Raw genomic sequence first — 19,220 nt, 5'->3', positions numbered from 1 at the left:
TTTTCCAAGTATTCTAGTCCAAGTGCGCACCATGTGGAAGATGTTCGGCTGTTGGAATACCAGTATTATTTTCAGAAAACGCAGTTGGTGTGTTGCTCAGATATCACAGTAATTAGTTGAGATGGCAAGCAAAGATCATTAATAGCATGTTAGTAGAGATGTGTGAAGAGAAAGGAGTGCAGTTTGTGATTGTCTGAGATGAGTTTGAGGATGAATAGAGCTATATAAGAGTGATGGACTGCATTTAATGGTTTTGGAAGGGAGAGTGATGACTGTGGAGAACAGATCTGAGGAAGTAAGTGATGTAGATCAGAAGATTAAGGTAGGAGTTATTACAGGAGTGCTTCAGAATGAGAAGGTGAGTAGCCTGAGTGAGGAGACTGAGAGAATAGAAGTGCAAGACAGATGGAAGGGGGAATGTCAGAGTAGGCAGCCAGACCCAATGAGAAGGATGGATGCTGGAAGCAGAGGTGAATTTGTGAGCATACAAGGAAGTAATGAGATGACTTAAGATGTAGGGGAACATTTGAGTTTGGAGAGGTTGACCAGATTTTTCAGGTTTATTATGGATGATGTAATACTAGTGTTCCTCCAGTCATTTTTCATCCTGTTTGTTCAAAGTCAAAGGGCAATCACAATGGTAAACACTTGTCTGGGGGGAGCTCTTTGATGTTATGGAAGTTGACTAGGAAGGAGATTTTATTAATAGGAAAAATATTTTCCTATTAATAAAATGGAGGAGGAGAGCCTGTGTAGCTCAGTGGATGTGGCGTTTGCCAACCACGGCGCTTGGCCGCACGAAGGAAGACTTGGTTTCGAGTCTAGTCGGCGACTAGAGGAAATTTTTCTACGCCTTTTTTCGACCGGTTCCCGAGTTAGTCGATCTTTGGCACGGGCAAGCAGGTTTTTCGTCCTGTAAACTCAAGAAAATCGACCGTAGAACCCACATTATTTCAGACATTAAATATATTGTGTTAGGGTTAGGGACCACGAGATGGCGGCACATTTGGGCCATCTATCTCTGATTGGTACCAGTGGAGATTGAACTGCCCACTCAGTCTCCAAAAGTTAGATAGGGCTAAATGGCCTCGCCTACTCCCCGTAAACGGGAATAAAAAGGCGTTAGCTGATTTTTTTTTTTTTTTTAAATGGAGGAGTTGAGTCTAGGAGAATGCAAGTGACTAGCGGTGTACCACTTTGTACATCAGCGACACAGGAAATTATCTGATGGGAAATAATTAGTTGTTTGCTGATGATGCAAAACTGGGAATTGTGGGAATTAAATTTTATCTTTGATGAATTTCAGAAATTGATTCAGAGATTCCCACAATGTATGGAATGAAACTTGCCACATAGGTCAGGGTTCCTAATGACTGTCTTGTGTTACAGATGCATTGAATCTTCTTTGAGGTGAAGCCATTCTGCAGCACTATGCTTTAGATAGTGTAAGTTTGAGATCTTGGGATTGGAGCAGACAACCATGGTCTATGAAGTAAGGATTTGATTATGCTAATTTTTGAGTAGCATGACGGGCTAAATTTTTATAATGGTATGAATATTGTTTTACAAGGATTCGAAATTGTTAGCACACTATATGGGGCACGAGAGAGAGGAGGATGTCCATGAAGGCTGATTTTCTGCCCTTTTTTTCACAATGAAGTTGATCCATAGATGTAGGCTGTTAATTTTGGTTAGGAAGGCAGCTTTGGTTGCATAATGCAGAATAAAGAGTTTGAAGATGTTCCAAGTAGAAAGAGGACTCCCATTAGAAGTACCTCTGATCTGCTTGTAGAGTTTGAACAGTTTGACTATGTCTGGAGGGAACTCCTGTGAAAAACACTGGAGAGTGTCAGAAAGAGAGACGCTAGTAAATAATACTCAAAACTAAATGAAGTCAGTAGGCCTTAAGGATAAGTTTTTATTTTTTGTCAATAATTCTGATGAATTTTTCATAGGTAAGTGCAAGTAGGCTATATGGGCACATAAGAGATGAGATAGAAATATATTATTTATTTTATTATAAAGGTGGCTTCAAGATAGAAGTAGCAAATTATAGGCCAATCAACATCTTGGAAGTGGCCGTTAAGGCTAGAGGTATTAGAGAAATTAGTAAAAGACAGAATGTGAAAAAGACAGAATGTGAAAAGACAGAAATTAGTAAAAGACAGGACCAAGTGGAGAGGTTCTTTTATAAAGAACAACATGGTTGTGTGAAGGTCTTGACCTTAGTAATTTGCTTACTTTTTATAATAATGTTACATCCACCTTGGATAAGGAGAATGGCTAATTAATGATACTGCAAAGACATGTGACAGGATTCCACAGACAGCCGTGTTGCATAAATTAGAGCAAATAGGAAGTTAGTGATTTGGGATTAGAAGGTAGCTGATGGAATAGATATCAAAGAGTGGTTTATGGAGGAGTCTAGGAGAATGCAAGCGACTAGTGGTGTACCACTTTGTACATCAGTGACACAGGAAATTATTTGATTTCCTGTGTCACTGATGAAATAATTAGTTGTTTGCTGATGATGCAAAACTGGGAAGAGTGATGGTAAATTAAGGTGATATAGAGATTCTGTAGGATGACTTAAATAGCCTAGTAGTATGGGCAAAGATGAATGATTGTCAATTTAATGTGGCCAAGTGTTAGGTGATGCACTTTTGGAAGTAGAGATTGCAAGCTGTGTACTATATTAACAGAACTGAGTTTCTAGAAAATTATGAGGTCAGGGACTTGGTGGTGATTGGACAGAGAGTTGAAATTGAGAAGATAGATTGCAAAGGTAGCCAAAACAGCACATCAGATTACGTGGTTGTTGAAGAAAATACTAAGAGACATCGATAGAGAAGTTATTTTTGCCCTTGATAAGGTTTTAATAAGGCACATCTGGATTACTGTGTGGAGATCTTCATCCATGGGGATGAAGAAGTGGTGGAGAGGATCAGGAAGCAAGAGACAATGATTGTGCAGGCTTATGGAATCCTCCCTATGAGAACAGATTGAAGGTCTGTGAGCTTCAAAAACTAGTTGATAGGAAAAAAGAGGAGACATAATAAAAGCATGTAAGTTATTAAAGGGATTTTATAGGATTTACACTGAAGACTCTTTTTTGGTATGTTGGAGGGGTCGCCCTTGGAAATTGCATAAAAGTGTGGTTAACAAGGATGCCAGGACTATACTTTTTGTTTGAAGTGTGGTGAATGAATGGAATGGGTTGCCAGAGGTGACAACCTCTGGGGTTACCTCTCCTTAAACTCATTCACTGATGAAGCACCCACAATGAATGAGTTTAAGGAGAGGTATGATGAATATTGTGTGAATAATGGATCTCCTGCAATGAGTCTTCTGACTATATGAGATACCTGAATAATAATAATTATTTTTATTGTACCTTACCATCTGTCATACGGTGTCATTCTAGCATGTGGCTTGTATCTGTAGAAGAGAAAAAATCTGTTCGTATTGCTCTACCTTTTGAATTGCTTGTGCACTGATGATCTGTTAGACTGAAATTGAAATATTAATAAATGTTTATTAATTTCTTGTGTTCATGAGTTTTATGGTAATCCCTGGGAAGCCATTTCAATACATGGCAAGCACAAGAAAGAATGATTATGGACCAGTGATATTGGTTAATGAAATGGTAGAATGATTAGGAGGATAATCACTAGGAAGATATAGTTAATGTTGCATGGGCAATTCATAAAGGTAAATGTAGATGTTACATCATGCAGAACTTAGTAGTAGGGAAGGGAGGAACTACTCATAGGAAGTGAGCAGGAGGTATATGAAGAATTGAATAATCTTGATGTAAACAAGACTTGTAAGCAGTAAGCAGTGGTGAGCTATAAGGGGCTTGCGGGGACCCTTTGTTAAATTTTTCTCAAATTTGCGAGCCCCTTCTTGTTTACTTTTTATTTAAAAAAAGAAATATAATTTTTTTGAAATATATTAAGCCACAAACTTGTATGGGAACCTAACAAAAATTATTCTATTCGGCAGTGTTTAGATTATTTGGAATTATTGTTTCAACTCCTCTATAACGAATGCACCCTCTATAACTCCTCTATAATGAAAGTTTGAAAATAAATAAAGATAGCATGCTCTATCTTTACCCTTCTCCCTTCTGGTAGCCAATCGTATGGTAAAACCAGTAGACAATCAAATGTTCGTAAAACTGTCATCAGAGGGTTGTTCCACTGGATATTAGTTCTGTGTTCGTCAGTACACTGATGTATAACAATTGTTTGTGTTTAAAATTTAAAAATAATAATAAATTTAAAACTGTATATTCAGCAAATTTTATTTTTATAATTGTAAAAGTATATTTGCATAAAAAGTTATCCAAATATAATGAATCATTCGCCCATAATAAAATCATAAGAATAAATGAAGAATGTAGCAAATCTATACTACCAAATTTAATTGACAAACTAAATGGAAAAGAAATTTTGATAATTTTAAAAATGTTTAATTCTGTTTATAATTTGGTTAAGAGAAACCGACCTATGTCTGATTTGCCAGATTTCATCAAGCTGCAAATTAAAAATGGTACTGCTCTAGGATTATCATTACATTCTAGATTCTCAGGAAATAGAATAGTTGAACATATTTCTAAATACTAGTATCAAGAACATCTTCAGTATGATTTTCAAATTAAACAACAGGAACAGAAACTGGTATATTCTACAATGAAACGTGTGAAGTATGCATATATGATATGTGCATATACTGTAACCAAGGAGAATTGAAGTTGTATTGCAGGATAGTGAAAGGAGCTCATTTGAGGCTATTGGTGTGAGATTGAGACTGGCAGAATAAAATATACAGTTGGGTGCTGCTATAGACCAGGTGATGGAATAGATGGTGGAGATAGTATGCATAAACAAATTGATGAAATGAGTGGAAGGAGGGTAATTATTATGGGGGATTTTAATTATGGTAACATTGATTGGAAGGAGGAGAGGACACATGTGAGGAAGGAAATGGATTTTATCAATTATTAAGGGATAACTATCTGAGACAGCATGTAATTGAAAATACTAGGGGTATGAGAGTGCTTGACCTGGTAATAGCATCTCACAATTTGACTGTAATGAATATGACCATGTTGCCACCTATTGGTGAGAGTGATCATAAGGTCTTGACCTGGGAGGTGGCTAAAGGTGTGGAATTTTCGATTAAGACAGGGTATATGTGGAATTACCGTGCTGGCAAGTATGACAAGCTTAAGGAGATTGCTTGGATCAGTGCCATGGCATGTACAACTGCAAGGGCTGGACGTCGATAGAGCATGGGAAGTGGTCAAGGAGCATTTACAGGAGGTTATGGCTGATTGTATAGCTAGGGTCTGAATAGTAAAACAAGTAGGGGTTAAATGGATGAATAACACCATTAAGCTTGAGCTGCAAAAAAAGAAACAACTGTGGAGGGAATTTAAAGATTTAAATTTAAATCATTTTGAAATATTTATGGATAAATTATATGATTTTTATCGTCAATCACCAAAAAATCAACGAGAATTAAATATGATTGCAGAAGACCTTGGTATCGAAATTTTAAAGATTGGCCATGTGTTTGAAGCACGATGGGCAGCTTGCAGTTTACGAACAGCTCTTGGTGTGTGGAGAAATTATCCAGCTTTATGCATTTTGCATCGAACGATAAATATAAGGACTTTTTAAACTGACTTCTCAATTCTGTAGGTTCTTGTGAATCTAAAATTAATACCATGTTAAAATCAAAAGAATTTGAAAGGAATAGTAAGTGAAAGCAAATCACATTTCAGAAACTACAGCGAGAAACATTGCTAAACCCTCTTATAATGTCTTTAAAGGATAGATTAATGCAGCAAAGAAATTTATGTGTCCGTGGTTAGAAAGAAAAAAGAGAATAAGATCTTGACATTTTATTTTGAAATATGAAATTAAAATTAATGATTTTAGAGATTTAGTTGAAATGGCTTTGACTGGAAAGTTACAAAACGAATGGCAACAATTGCAGTTTACAGCGCTGAAGCCGAACGAGCTTTTAGTGTAATGAATAATATCATAACAACGAAGAGATCTTCTCCCACTATAACATATTTCGGATTTAATGACAATATGTATAAATGGGAAACCCTTGAATGAATTTAATCCGAATCCCTATGTCAAATATTTTCTAGAAAATCATCACTCGCTGTAGATCCTCCTAGAAGAACACGAGATGTGAGGGAGGGAGGAAATAAGGTGTGGCAGCTGTTGTCATAAGTATTTCCTTAAAGAAATTGTTTGTAAATGTTAACCTGCAAAGGAGAGAGTTTTTTTCTTGGTAAATGTACACCAAATAGTGAGTTTTTTTTTTTTTTTTTTCATGTAAAATCGTCTCATCGTCTCGAAAGTGATTTTATTAAATAAAATATTATAGTTACTGTTACTACCATTTTACAAATAAGAATTCACTTTTGGTAATCGCATATAAATAAATAGAACTATAAAATAATGCCCCTTGATTGGTACCATTGATTATCACCTGAAGTATAAAAACAAAAGAGAAATATAAAGTATTTCAACATTATTGTGTTTTAGATAATATTTATGTATTATTTATAGATTGTTTGTCATAAAAACTTCTATCGTAAACAAAACAAATTTATTTTGTTTATAAACACCCCCACAAACATCCCGCTGTGGGCATGGATGTTTGTGATTGCCTGTGGAAATGCTAGTGGTGGCGGTAGATGCCGTTGGTGTAGTTTTTTTGTTGTTGTTGTTCGACGATGTGAGCCCTTTGTTAAAATTTTCATAGGTCACCACTGTTTGTCAGTCTTGTATATGGTATATCACTCAAAACACATGGTATATCACCATGTGTTTTGAGGGTGTTTCAGAGAGTTAACAGTTTTTCAATATAATTTATATTTTTCAATATAAATCTTAAACTGGGCCAAGTTCTAAAGGGAAAATGGTGGAGCAGGTGGAAAGAGGACAAAATTGGTCTTCTTCATTAAAGCTTTGAATTATTAGCCAGTCTATTTGTCTGGAGTGATGGTTAAAGGGTCAGAGAGAGATCAGCGGCAACCAAGATTCAGAGTTTGGTTGACAACAGCAATACTTTCTTTGATGGACATTATGAGTTTGCTAAAGGATGATCATGTTTTAGCAGTCTACTTAGTTATTATGACAACTGATGAATTCATTGGAGAAGATCTACACCCAGTGGTATATTTAGATTTTGCAAAGACCTCTGATATACTGTCACATGACAAGCAGATAATTAAATTCAAATGAATGGTGTTGGATTGTAGATTGGCTATCTGATAAGTATTATTATTAAACAAGACCTCATGGAGTCAAAGACTCATCTGGGAGGTCCTTTTATTACACACACATCTCATCATACCATGTCTTAAACACACTCAAACTCCTTGCAGACACCACACTCTCAGGCAAGGCATTCCAATCATTCGCAACTCTGCACGAAAAAAACCTGCCTCTCGCTCCCCTACTCACACCCTCTTTATACAGTTTCCAGGGATGACCTCTGGTTCTCCCCTGATCTCCCACTATTCTCTGTAGAACTTCTCCACCATTGATCTTATAACAACCCCTTACCAACTTGTAGGTCTCTATCATATCTCACCTCTTCCTTCTCTCCACCAGACTCTTCAAATTACATCTTCTCAATCTTTCCTCATACTCAACATTCCAGACGTCAGAAACTACCTTAGTCAGTCGCCTTTGGACCCTTTCCAACATCTCTTCATCCTTATGAAAACCAGGTGACCAAATCTGGGCACAGTAGTCCATGTGTGGCCTAATCAAAGCCTCATACAATGAAACAAGAATCTCCCTACTTCTACATGTCAGTGTCCTCCGCATCATTCCCAGAAGTCTTTGTGTTGTCTTCACAATTTTGGCGATGTGTCCCCTAAATTTTAGATTCTTATCCACTATCACCAACAATATATCCTCACCAAGCATAAATTCTGCATCCCATCTTTGTTTTCCAAATTTTAAAACCTTACATTTTACAGCATTGAACTCACATCCCCATTTGCTTGCCCAAACACTCAATTTATTCAAGTCTTCTTGCAAAGCCACAACATCTTCACTACTCTTTATGGTTCGTCCCAACTTTGCATCATCTGCAAACAACTGAATATCTCCATCGAAATCTTCGCCAATGTCATTAATAAACAAGTTAAATAGTAATAGCCCTAAAACAGACCCCTGCACTCCAATAGTGACTTTCCTTTTCCTGGATATCGCACCCCCATACACAACTTGTTGATACCTATCAGATAGCCAGTCTCCAATCCAATGCACTAATCTAATATCCAACCCCATCTGCTCTAGTTTGACTGTCAACTTATCATGAGGTACTCTATCAAAAGCTTTTGCGAAATCCAAGTATATTACTGTGTATCCTTCACCTCTGTTCAAGGAAGCAGTCACTTTATTGTAATAAGTAAGTAGATTACTAAAACATGACCTCCTTTTAGCAAATCCATGCTGTCCATCAAAGATTATACCATTGTTGTCAACCCAACTCTGGATCCTAGTTCTCACAAGCTTCTCCAACAACTTAACCACAACACCTGACACAGAGATGGGCCTATAGTTTGATGCTTGAGTTCGATCACCTCCTTTATGAAGTGGCACAATCTTGCCCTCCTTCCACTCTTTAGGAACTTGACCAAATGCAAGACTCATATTTAAAATATATGTCAAGGCAGGTGTCAACTCTCTGGCACATTCCTTCAGAATACGCGGTGATATATTATCAAGTCCCACAGCCTTATTTGTATCTAGTTTACTCAACTCCCCAAACACCTCTTGCTCACTTACAGTCAGTCTCTCCTCCCCATCATCAACTGTTCTCAATCTCTCCATGAAGTCACATTCACAATATTGAAAGATCTTTATGAACTGCTCATTAAGTATCTCCACCACACATTCTGCAACAGCTGTCTTTATACGATTTTCTCCAGTCAATGTCATCCTTCCATAATCATTCTTTCTTTTGCTGGCTACATATTGAAAGAACTCCTTAGGATTCTTTTGGTCTTCATTAGCTAACTGCTGTTCATACCTCTCTTTAGCTACTCTCACCAACCAAGTCACTCTCCTTGCCTAGTCTTTGTAGACTTCATGGAATTGGTTATTTCCACTTCTCTTATGCTGCCTCCACAATGCCCTTTTTCTGTGTATTGCATGCTTAATCTCTTTATTCTATAATAAAATTAGTTTAATCCTTTATCCAGGTGTGAGCAAGCAAAGTTTGCACCCGAAAGTATCTTCACGACTGGGGTAAGGTGGTACAACACCATGGCAACTCGTTGCAAAGGTGGAGCAAGCTACCAACACTCCTATCTCAGTATCTCCTATAATGCAAAACACATCTCCTTGTGGATATGTCTAACGTTATGCATTAAGGGAAGGGCCACTACCCAGACTAGTTTCAACCTTTATTGAGGTCTCTTCAGTGGGAGCCAGGCCCAAGTGGAGATGCCAGGCAGAAGCATTAGCAGGTCATCTCTACCTATAGGAGTTGCCAAATGGTGTGCCACCCTTATTAATAAATTACTCTGGATTTAGAGAAAGATGTTGAAAGTTTATTTTTCACTTGGTTAGAGTATAATAAACCTTACCCCAGTCCTGAAGATACTTTCAGGCGCAAACTTTGTTTGCTCACACTTGGATAAAGGATTAAACTAATTTTATTATACTCTAACCAAGTGAAAAATAAACTTTCAAAATCTCTTTATTCATCCATCTCACACCTACCTTATTTAACCTTCTCACCCATGGAATACATTTAGACATTGCATCTACTAAATAGTTTTTGAAAATCCCCCAAGCTGCATTGATCTCTTTTCCAGCTAACTCCTCATTCCATGCTACACCTGCAAGCTGTCTCCTGAGCTCTTCATAATCGCCCCTGTTGTAGTTCCACATATACCCTTTTTTCACAGGGGTCCTTGCACTGCTGGCAGCCACCCAGGTAATCACCTCATGGTCACTTTCACCAATTGGTGGATGATTTGACACCTCATTTATAATTACATCCTCTGATGAGATGACCAAATCCAAGACCCTTAATCCTCGTGTGCCCTCTGTTACATACTGTCTGAGGTAGTTATCCCTCAAAAACTCAAGAAACTCATTTTCTTTACTTCCAGTTGCTATCTCTTCATTCCAGTCTATATTGATATAATTAAAATCACCCATAATGATCACCCTTTTCTTATTTGCTTGGCTTATTTGACTATACATTTCACTATCACCACCATCCACATTACCAGAGAACAGGTACAATATCCCACCAAGTATTTGATTCTATTCACATCTATCTCACACCATACTGCCTCAAAACCACTGGCCCTATTTCCCTCTTACATCTCTACCTTGTATGGACATAACTCTTTCTCTATCATCAATAGCACTCCCCCACCCTTTTTACCCCTTCTATCTTCACAAAACACATCATACCTTTCCATCTCTATTCCTGTCAGGATGTCGTCCTCATCTAACCATGTCTCACTTTTTCCGACAATCTTTGGGTGAACATACGCAATTAGTGCAACCATTTCATCCGCCTTGTTTCTCATACTTCTAGCATTGGTATACAAACACGACAGCTCATTTCTGGATCTATACAGCTAGTTCCACTGATACCACTCACTCGATGTGATCTCTCCATACTGGACTGGGGCCATTTCCCTTTCTGCATCTTCATTTCAGAACCATTTTCAAGTCCATCTGTTTCCTCTTGATCCCTGGTCATCCCATTTCTTTCCTGCCTACACATGCTCTCACCTCCTCTTGGAGCATCCACCTTTCTCACGCTGTGTACCCCTGTCCACCCTGAGCCTCCCCGTTTCCCTGCTCCTCTTGCACACCCATTCTCTCATTTTCTATACTCATACCACTCACTTCCCCATTCATATCCACTTCTTCAATCTCTCAGTAAGTTGGATATCCAAGTTGATATCCCAGATAGGGAATTCATTAATGGTATGTCCCAAGGTTCTATTTTGGAGCATTGCTATTTAACTTGCATGTTAATGATATTTAGCAAGGTTTGAATGGCAACATGCTGTTGTTTGCAGATGATGCAAAGCTGTAAAGAACTATATGAAGTAGAGAAGATGGTGTGGCCTTATATGAAAACTTGAATAGACTGAGTGAATGAGCAAGTGAGCATGATCACCTGTTCAGTGGTGGATTTGCTTTCTTTACTCATACCATAATTAAATAATTATCAAAATTTTATTTTACATTTACTATTAATATACTATTAATTTTTGTTTCTATTTTGTCCATTTTGTTTTTCAGATGTTTTATCCAGTTAAAAATAAGACGTTGGAAATTAAAAAAGGCGACATATTGGTAAGAAACATCTTCTATACCAATAATTTTAACATAAGTAGGATTTAGAAATATTATTCAGTTAAATGTGCAATATTTAATATAATGTCTCTGAAGATAATATCATAATGAAAATAGTATTCTATTCATGCCTACTTCCTGACTGTATATGTTGGCTGAAACGTATGTTGTATTCATTATACCACAGCCCTTAGAATAAGTGCTATTTTATTCTGATGATGAATTTAGGAATTAGAAGGAAACAAGAGAACAGGTGTTTTGGAATATTAAATAATCTTGATGCATTCAGACAATGTGACTGGATTAGATTGCAGTAAGGAGCTGAATCATATATGGATCTAACCAGCAGCTGCTCATGTTTGTACCTGATTAAAGTGGAAGGGGGTTGGGAGATGGTGGTAGTGGTGGCCATTTCAGTGGAGCAGCATCTCTAAAAGACAATTCAGAAACATAGCTTTGAGAAAACAATTGGAGGGAATTACTGAGAGAGGGAATGGGTCATCGATTAAGCAAATAGTAATCATCTGGGAATGCAATTCGTTTATTAGATCTAATTGGATCATATGAACACAATAATGACTTCAGTTGTGTGCCTCATCAAAAATTTCCTTCAGATTTTGCATCATGAGTTCTTTTGTAGTTTGTATATACAGGTTCTGATACAAGGATTTCATCTCATTAAAGAGCTTCTTCTCAGAATGAGACTGGACAAGCTCTCTCAGATCTTCTGATCTTTCTCTCCTGAAAGTTAAGATTTGCTCCAAGCTGTATTTAATTCTTCAGTGGCTTCAAATTCTTCAAAATCAGGCACAATTTGGGCTGCAGGTATTTCCATGCCTGACACAATATCTGTTACAATTCATATTGCTGGCTTAGTTGGCCGAGTGGTTAATGTATCTGCTCATCAACTAACACACTACAGGTTTAAATACTATCTTTAAAGATGAGCATGAATGTTTGTAGTTGTCTTTAAAGATGGGAGATGAATTTCATCACCTGGTGTTAGTTTACAACCTTGCTTATTGGAGGCCTGAAGTGGCTTGAAAAAGTTCCATGTTTCTTTACTAAAATAAAGAGCCAAAGGCTTCATTTCAGTAATGCAAAATTATATAAATTAAGTGGATATTAAATCCAACATCATTTCAAAGCCAAATACAGAAACTATAAAAGTTTCTGTATTTGGTTTATATAGTTAATTTATATAATTCCATGTTTCGCCTCTAGAGCAAGGGGTTTCCAGACTATGTAAAAATCAATACATAAATGGAAAAAGAAATCCTCACTCAGCCATGATATGAATGTATTATAGGTTCACAGAAAAAACTTTTTGTGGGTGGGAGCTACATAAAAAAAAAAAAAAAATACACAGTTCTCACCTGAAAGCTGAGATTTGATCTAAGCAGTGCTTAATTCTTAAGTTTCTTTTTTGCTCATTGGAATCAGTTCTTTCAAAATCAGGAACAATTTGGGCCTCAAAAATTTTCTCTGCCTGACAACAATACCTGTAGTATTTCTTATGTTATAATTCATACAGAATTCTTTTAATGTTGGTTTGCCACAAAACACTGTTCAAATTAAAACTTACAGTACTTCATCTTAAAAGTGGTGATGCCATTCTCATCTATTGATTGAATAAATGAAGTTGTGTTCAGGGATAAAAATGTCACTTTCATGAATCCTGAGGAATACTGTTAGTCTAAACCAGTGCTTCTCAAACTTATGGAGGCCAAGGCCCCCTTTGGAAAAAAATTTAAATATTTCACGACCCTCATCGGAAAAAAAAAAATCATAATACAGATATATTATTATAATATTTGTTGTATTTATATTTACAATTTAGATTAAAGAATTTGCGTTTGTAAGCTTTTTGTGCTTCTTATCAATACCTTTGAAATGAAACTTATATGAATAAGGATATATTTACTAATATTCATTAAGCACCGAAATATGCAGGAAGCAAATTTGTGAACCAACACCAATGTGTGATTTTTAACATTAAGAAATAATAAATAATAAAAATTAAATACATTTCTTTTAAGATTAAAAAAAATCTACTTAGTCTTAAAACATTTCAAATTTGTTTTCATTATTGCATGGCCCCCCTCAACAAAACTTATGGCCCCCAAGGGGGGGCCAAGGCCCACAGTTTGGGAAGCACTGGTCTAAACTATGAAAATGATGCATTGACAACAAGAAGCATTTTCTTGGCAAAGTTGTTCATTCTTAGTCTAAGATATTGCTTTACTGCTGACTTAAAATAATTTACAGACCAATTCTGAAAATTTCAGGAGTCACCCACACCTTTGTGATTATTACTCCTAAAAATAACTGGAAGTAGAGATTTAATCATATTGTTCCTTATCTCTCATTCTGTTACTTGATCTCAGAATGTTTTATAAAAAATGGCTTCATTGAAATCTCCCAAGGCATTTGATCCCAACATCAACATTAGGAAATCTTTCGATACTTTTTGTCCTGCAGCCTTTGTTCATCTTTTTCACATCTATCTGCAAACCATTCAGAGTTTATTTTCAAGCAGTACAGTTTCTTCCCTTAGCTTAACTACTTTTATGGAGCTTTCCAGATGCTGAGAATCCACATTAAGGAATAATGGCTTTCACTGTTGACTATGATGTAGGTCTGTCAGTACTCTGAGTGCAACTGCTTGCATGAGTGTCATGCACAACACATGACTACAGAATTTTTATCGATCTACTTTTGGTGCTAATTGCATGAGACCACAAAACATCGACCAAACTGAAGAATTGTTCTTTTATTTTTTATTTGTATTTTTATATTTATGTCTCTAAATAATAGTAAAAAGAAAATCTCTAATTTGTAAATAGGCAAAAAAATAGTAAAAATTTGGTGGGTTTGGAAAAATACATTTAGTATGAATTTAATACAGTTAACCCTAGAAGAATGCAGGTACACTTATACGTGTTTTTTTTTTTTTTTAAATAAATATATTGGAAATTTTTTTAGAGATTTCAACAATTTGAAAAAACTCGCAGACAAACCATGTAACTTAGAAATATCGAAAAAGTTAAGAAAAAGTTAGGTATGTTATTAATGCATAAAATCTATGTAGATACTAGTCTATTTTATCATTGACTACCATAAAATATACACATATCTATCATACAGTTAAAATTTATCAAAATTTATGCACACAAACACTTACAGACTGTACATGGCCATTCGCAGTCAAGAGAAATTTAAACAAACATAAAGATGTAGTATTAAATCATAACTGTTATGAATGTTTTAAATAATTAGTCAACATAAAATAAAAAATTTATAATGATGCATTCATTCGTTAGTGTATAGGCTAGGCTACTGCAAAGCAATCATATTGCTGCTGCTTCGTTATCAATGCATGAATCATTATATCTGTAAATAAATATGAGTAATTTCTTTTTCACATTATCTTTTCATTTTTGATGTCTAGTGTTAGTAATATGTACACCATCTACAATGTTTTGTATCATATAAAGCAATATTTATGTAGGCAGTGACAGACATAAGATTCATTTTGTAAACAGACGAAGTAAGCTTACATATCAATAAATAGAGTACAGTACTCTAAATTTATTTTCACTTCCTTATGATTTTGTTTCATAACATTTTCTTTTCTCTAGCTTACTTTATTTTAAGAATTATTATATTTAATTAATGTAATAATGAATTAATTCTTGTATAGTATATAATACATACATACCATACAAAATATGTGTATGTCAATTAACTGTTTGTTATCAGTAAGGCTTCTGGTCAACAGTAGGCTATTAATAGTTAAGTTTTTGGGGAGTCAAAAGTTATATATGAATTTTCAAACAACGTGGGGAGTGGGTGACCCTAACCCCTGTGTTGTTTAAGGGTCAACTGTATTTATTTTATAGTGTGACATCTTGGATTCAATCCTTTGTTCTACTACCAAGTATATACTTATTGCTAATCAGCATTATCAATCACATATTTACAATTAAATAAAAAAAAAATCATGGTCAAGTGCTTTTTTTAATATATTCCAAAAAAAAAATCTTAGTAATAGAGATGTCACTCACTGTACTGGGAGGAGTTATAAAGAGTGAATTTGATTCAGTTCTGAAAGAGGAAGATGTGAATACTTTTTGATATATATGTGAGGGGCATATATTCCGAGTGTGCTAGGGATGTGGTGCACACCCACAGAATAGCAAAGTCGCTGATATATTTTTTTTTATTCGGGTTAAAGACTCCCTTAACTGTTTACTGGTTTTGCATGATTCTTAAAATTAAATGCAATATACTCATGCTTCATGAAGAGGACGTTTTTCAACGCATAAACATTGCATTGCATTTGTGTTAATAGCCCAGGTGTGCAGTCACAAATATGGACACCTTTGAGCCCTTTGTACAAATGGTGCAACAGGTCAAATTCATAGTGTTCCAGTGGTTTTAAACTGCCGAGAAGGCAAGGCAGTAGCACCCAAAAATCAGTGGCTGATTGGTTATATCATCCAGTCCAATTGAATGTTGTCATTTGTCAATAGTTGCTGTTTTTTTTTTTCTGAGTTTCATCTGTTTTGCATGCAAGAAGTGTGAACTGATGTGTTTAGGACACCAATATGAAGTTTTTAACATATAATTTTCTATCAATAATTTATAACTTTTTTTGCCCATATTAACACTGGGAAACAGTGTTGATGATCTACTGAATGTCCCGTTTTCTGCTAGAGCATCTGTGGATTGTATAGTTGAAGGGAGTCGGAACTTGTGTATAAATAAGTAAAACTAGTTATTTCAGCTTTTCTTTGGCTCGAATTGGAAAAATAATTTCCAAGTGATTATCCGATTTATGTGCATAATATATTGCTGTATTTAAAAATTGAATCAAAATTCAAATTATCTGTGTCTCACTCCAGAATTTTTATTATTATTACTGCACCCTCCATGGAGTCAGCAGACTCATTGTGAGGGGTTCATTTAACTGACATGTTTATCATACTGAATCTTAAAATACTTAACAATCCTTGCATTAACAACACCTTCTGGTAAAGCACCCTATTCACTGAGAGTTCTCCATGTAAAAAATCTACTCTTTACACCTTCTTCACCACACTTTTTTCAACCCCTCTCCATAGCCAGCAGTCCAAAGCTAATATTGTCTTAGTCACTCTACTCTGGACCCTCTGCAATGTCTCCATATCACACTGAAAACCAGGTGACCAGATTTGAGCACAATAGTCCAAGTGTGGTCTTTGCAACACTAGTAATATGCCCTTTGTACTTCAGTCTGCTGTCAATCATCAGTCGCAAATTTCTAATCTCATCCACTTCCTGCAGTATGGCACCATCGATATAGTACACAGCCTAATATTTCTCCACTCCAAAATGCAACACCTTGCACTTACTGATATTAAAACTACAATCCCACTCCTCTGTCCATGTCAAAAGTCCATTCGAATCTTCCTGAAAGGAATTAACATTAGCAGTGCCACTTATAATTCTTCCCAACTTTGCATCATCAGCAAACAACTGAAGATCCCCAGTCAGCCCACATGATTAACATTTGTCAATGATAATCTAAGATCACCATGAAACATAAACCTTTTGTGCTTCTCACATAAATGGTGCATGTGAATCATAGCTATTGTTCACTTGACTTTTATGCTTTCCATATTTAAAATTACATTAATTGATAAATTAAAGTATTCTAATTTATCCTACAATTAATTGCATTGGGTTCAATTAAGATGAATACTGAGTTATGTACTCTTAAAACGTTCATACATCCATAAAAATGCAATCATGTGGTCAAATTGACATGTATTTTGTAATGCGGGTTGCATAAGACACACAGCAGCACATCTAACCTAAATTGTAGGAAGTAGACAATAAAGATAGAATGCTATGTACTCAATTACTAGAGGTAACAGTGGGGGGAAATGATCAATCACATAGATTTCAGTGCCATTACTACCTGCACATGCCTGCAGAACTGTCTTACTGATACATCCTCAAATAGGGGAAGTTCTGCATATTTGCAGTGAGTGAGCAAGCTTCACATGTTTCTTTATATAGCTGTTCAATGAGAAACTGACTTTTGTAAAGGACTGTTGTCGTGGTCCAATGAATTCTATGTCTATTCTGGTAGGCACCTGGATAACTGAGATGTGGAAGCTTGTCCTTTCGAAAAGTGAGAAAGGTGGAGATTTTTCTGAATTGACTTGACATATCACAATGTGTTTTGAAGGAATGTTCCAGGGAGTTAATAACAGTGTTAATATACCTCATTAATATGAATCTTAGATTGGACCAAGTTCTAAAAGGTTAGAAAGAGGACAAACTTGTTCCGCTTCATAAGGGAGGAGACAGGACCAAGAATTCAAATGATTAGCCAATTTGTTTCTCTGGAATCATGGTTAAAGTGTCAGCAATATTAGTGGCGACCAAGATTCAGGGTTGGATTGACGACAACAACATTCTCTTTTAGCAATCTACTTACTTATTATAACAAGCAACAAATTCATTGTGCAAAAAGATGCACACAGTGGTATATTTAGATTTTTGCAAAGGCCTTTGATAAAATGCTACGTGTCAAGCTGATAATTAAATTGAATTGGATGGGGCTGAATAGTCGACTAGTGCTCTGGATTTGAGATTGGCTGTCTGATAGGTATCAACAAGTTGTGGTTGGTGACATGATATCTAATAAAGTAAAGTTACTAGAGCTGTAACCAAGGGCCTGTTTTTGTAACCACCATTTAATTTGTATGTTAATGATATTAAGAAAGGTTTAAATGGTGATATGGAGTTGAGTGCAGACAATGCAAAGTTAGAAAGTGATATGAGGAATAGAACAGATGTATCCTTGCAAAAGGACATGAAAAGATTTGGTGAATGAACAAATGCGGCAGTGAGGTTACCAGTTCAGAGGTTCCAATTTGACCACATGAGTTAAAAACTCAGGAAGCAAAGTTAGGATACAGAGTTTAAGATTGAATGAGATAAATTAGAGAAGGTAGAGGAGATGAAGGTCCTGGAGGGTGACGATGGATATAGACCTAATATTTTTTTGGAAACTCCTTGCTAAAACTCTGAGGACACACAGGAGATTATTCAAATATTTGATTTTGTAATACATTCTGGTTATTTTTCCTTTAAAAACATATCAATAAATCAAAGGAACAGCAATGGGCAATCCTATTTCTCCTTCTATCACCAACTTCTTTATGGAGCACTTTGAACAACATATTTTCAACAACATTTCACCTAAACCTACTCACTGGTTCAGATATGTGACATTTTTGCTATCTGGAATGGCTCTTCTTATGAATTACAACAGTTTCTTTCTCAATTAAATGCACTTCATCCAAGGATCCAATTCACCCTAGAGGAAGAAGTAAATAAGCAGTTACCCTTAGATCTTTTAATTCTTTGCCAACCAGATGGTAACCTACATTTCTCAGTTTTTTTGGAAGAAGACTCATACAGACCATTATACCTATGCTGAATCTCATCACCATCCCAGTCAAAAGGCTGGAACTAGTAAAATGCTGGTTCCTTGAGCCCACTCCTTATATTCTTCAGATGAACTATTACGGAATGAATTACAAGATATTATTTCCACTTTTTTATCTAATGGTTATAAGAATTCTTTCATCAAAAGAGCTATGAACAGTTTTGGTATCTCTACCTCTTCAAATACAGAAGAAATCACTCATATTCATATCCCTTATGTGCAAAACATTAGTGAACACACACCGAAAATTTTAAAACCACTAAGTAAAGTACTATCTCCCACAAAGGAGATAGATGCAGACCATTGGATCCATTTAAGTTAGGAGAGAGTGAAGT

General features: G+C 35.8%; 1 protein-coding gene across 1 annotated transcript in view; it reads left to right on the top strand.

Moving 5' to 3' along the window:
• Positions 1-19,220, top strand: part of Phm (Peptidylglycine-alpha-hydroxylating monooxygenase) — a 285,691-nt gene that overhangs the window by 233,885 nt on the left and 32,586 nt on the right. The window contains exon 9 of the mRNA XM_090406196.1: positions 11,325-11,378. Coding sequence (XP_090262322.1) covers positions 11,325-11,378 — 54 coding nt within the window. The remainder of the gene's footprint in view (positions 1-11,324; positions 11,379-19,220) is intronic.

The sequence above is a fragment of the Typopeltis vanoorti genome, chromosome 16 (assembly GCF_054136105.1).
Source record: "Typopeltis vanoorti isolate ZY-2024b chromosome 16, IOZ_Tvanoo_1.0, whole genome shotgun sequence".
Lineage (NCBI taxonomy): Eukaryota > Metazoa > Arthropoda > Arachnida > Uropygi > Thelyphonidae > Typopeltis > Typopeltis vanoorti.
Note: the sequence above shows the minus strand (reverse complement) of the source record. Positions and strands in the feature narration are given on the sequence as shown.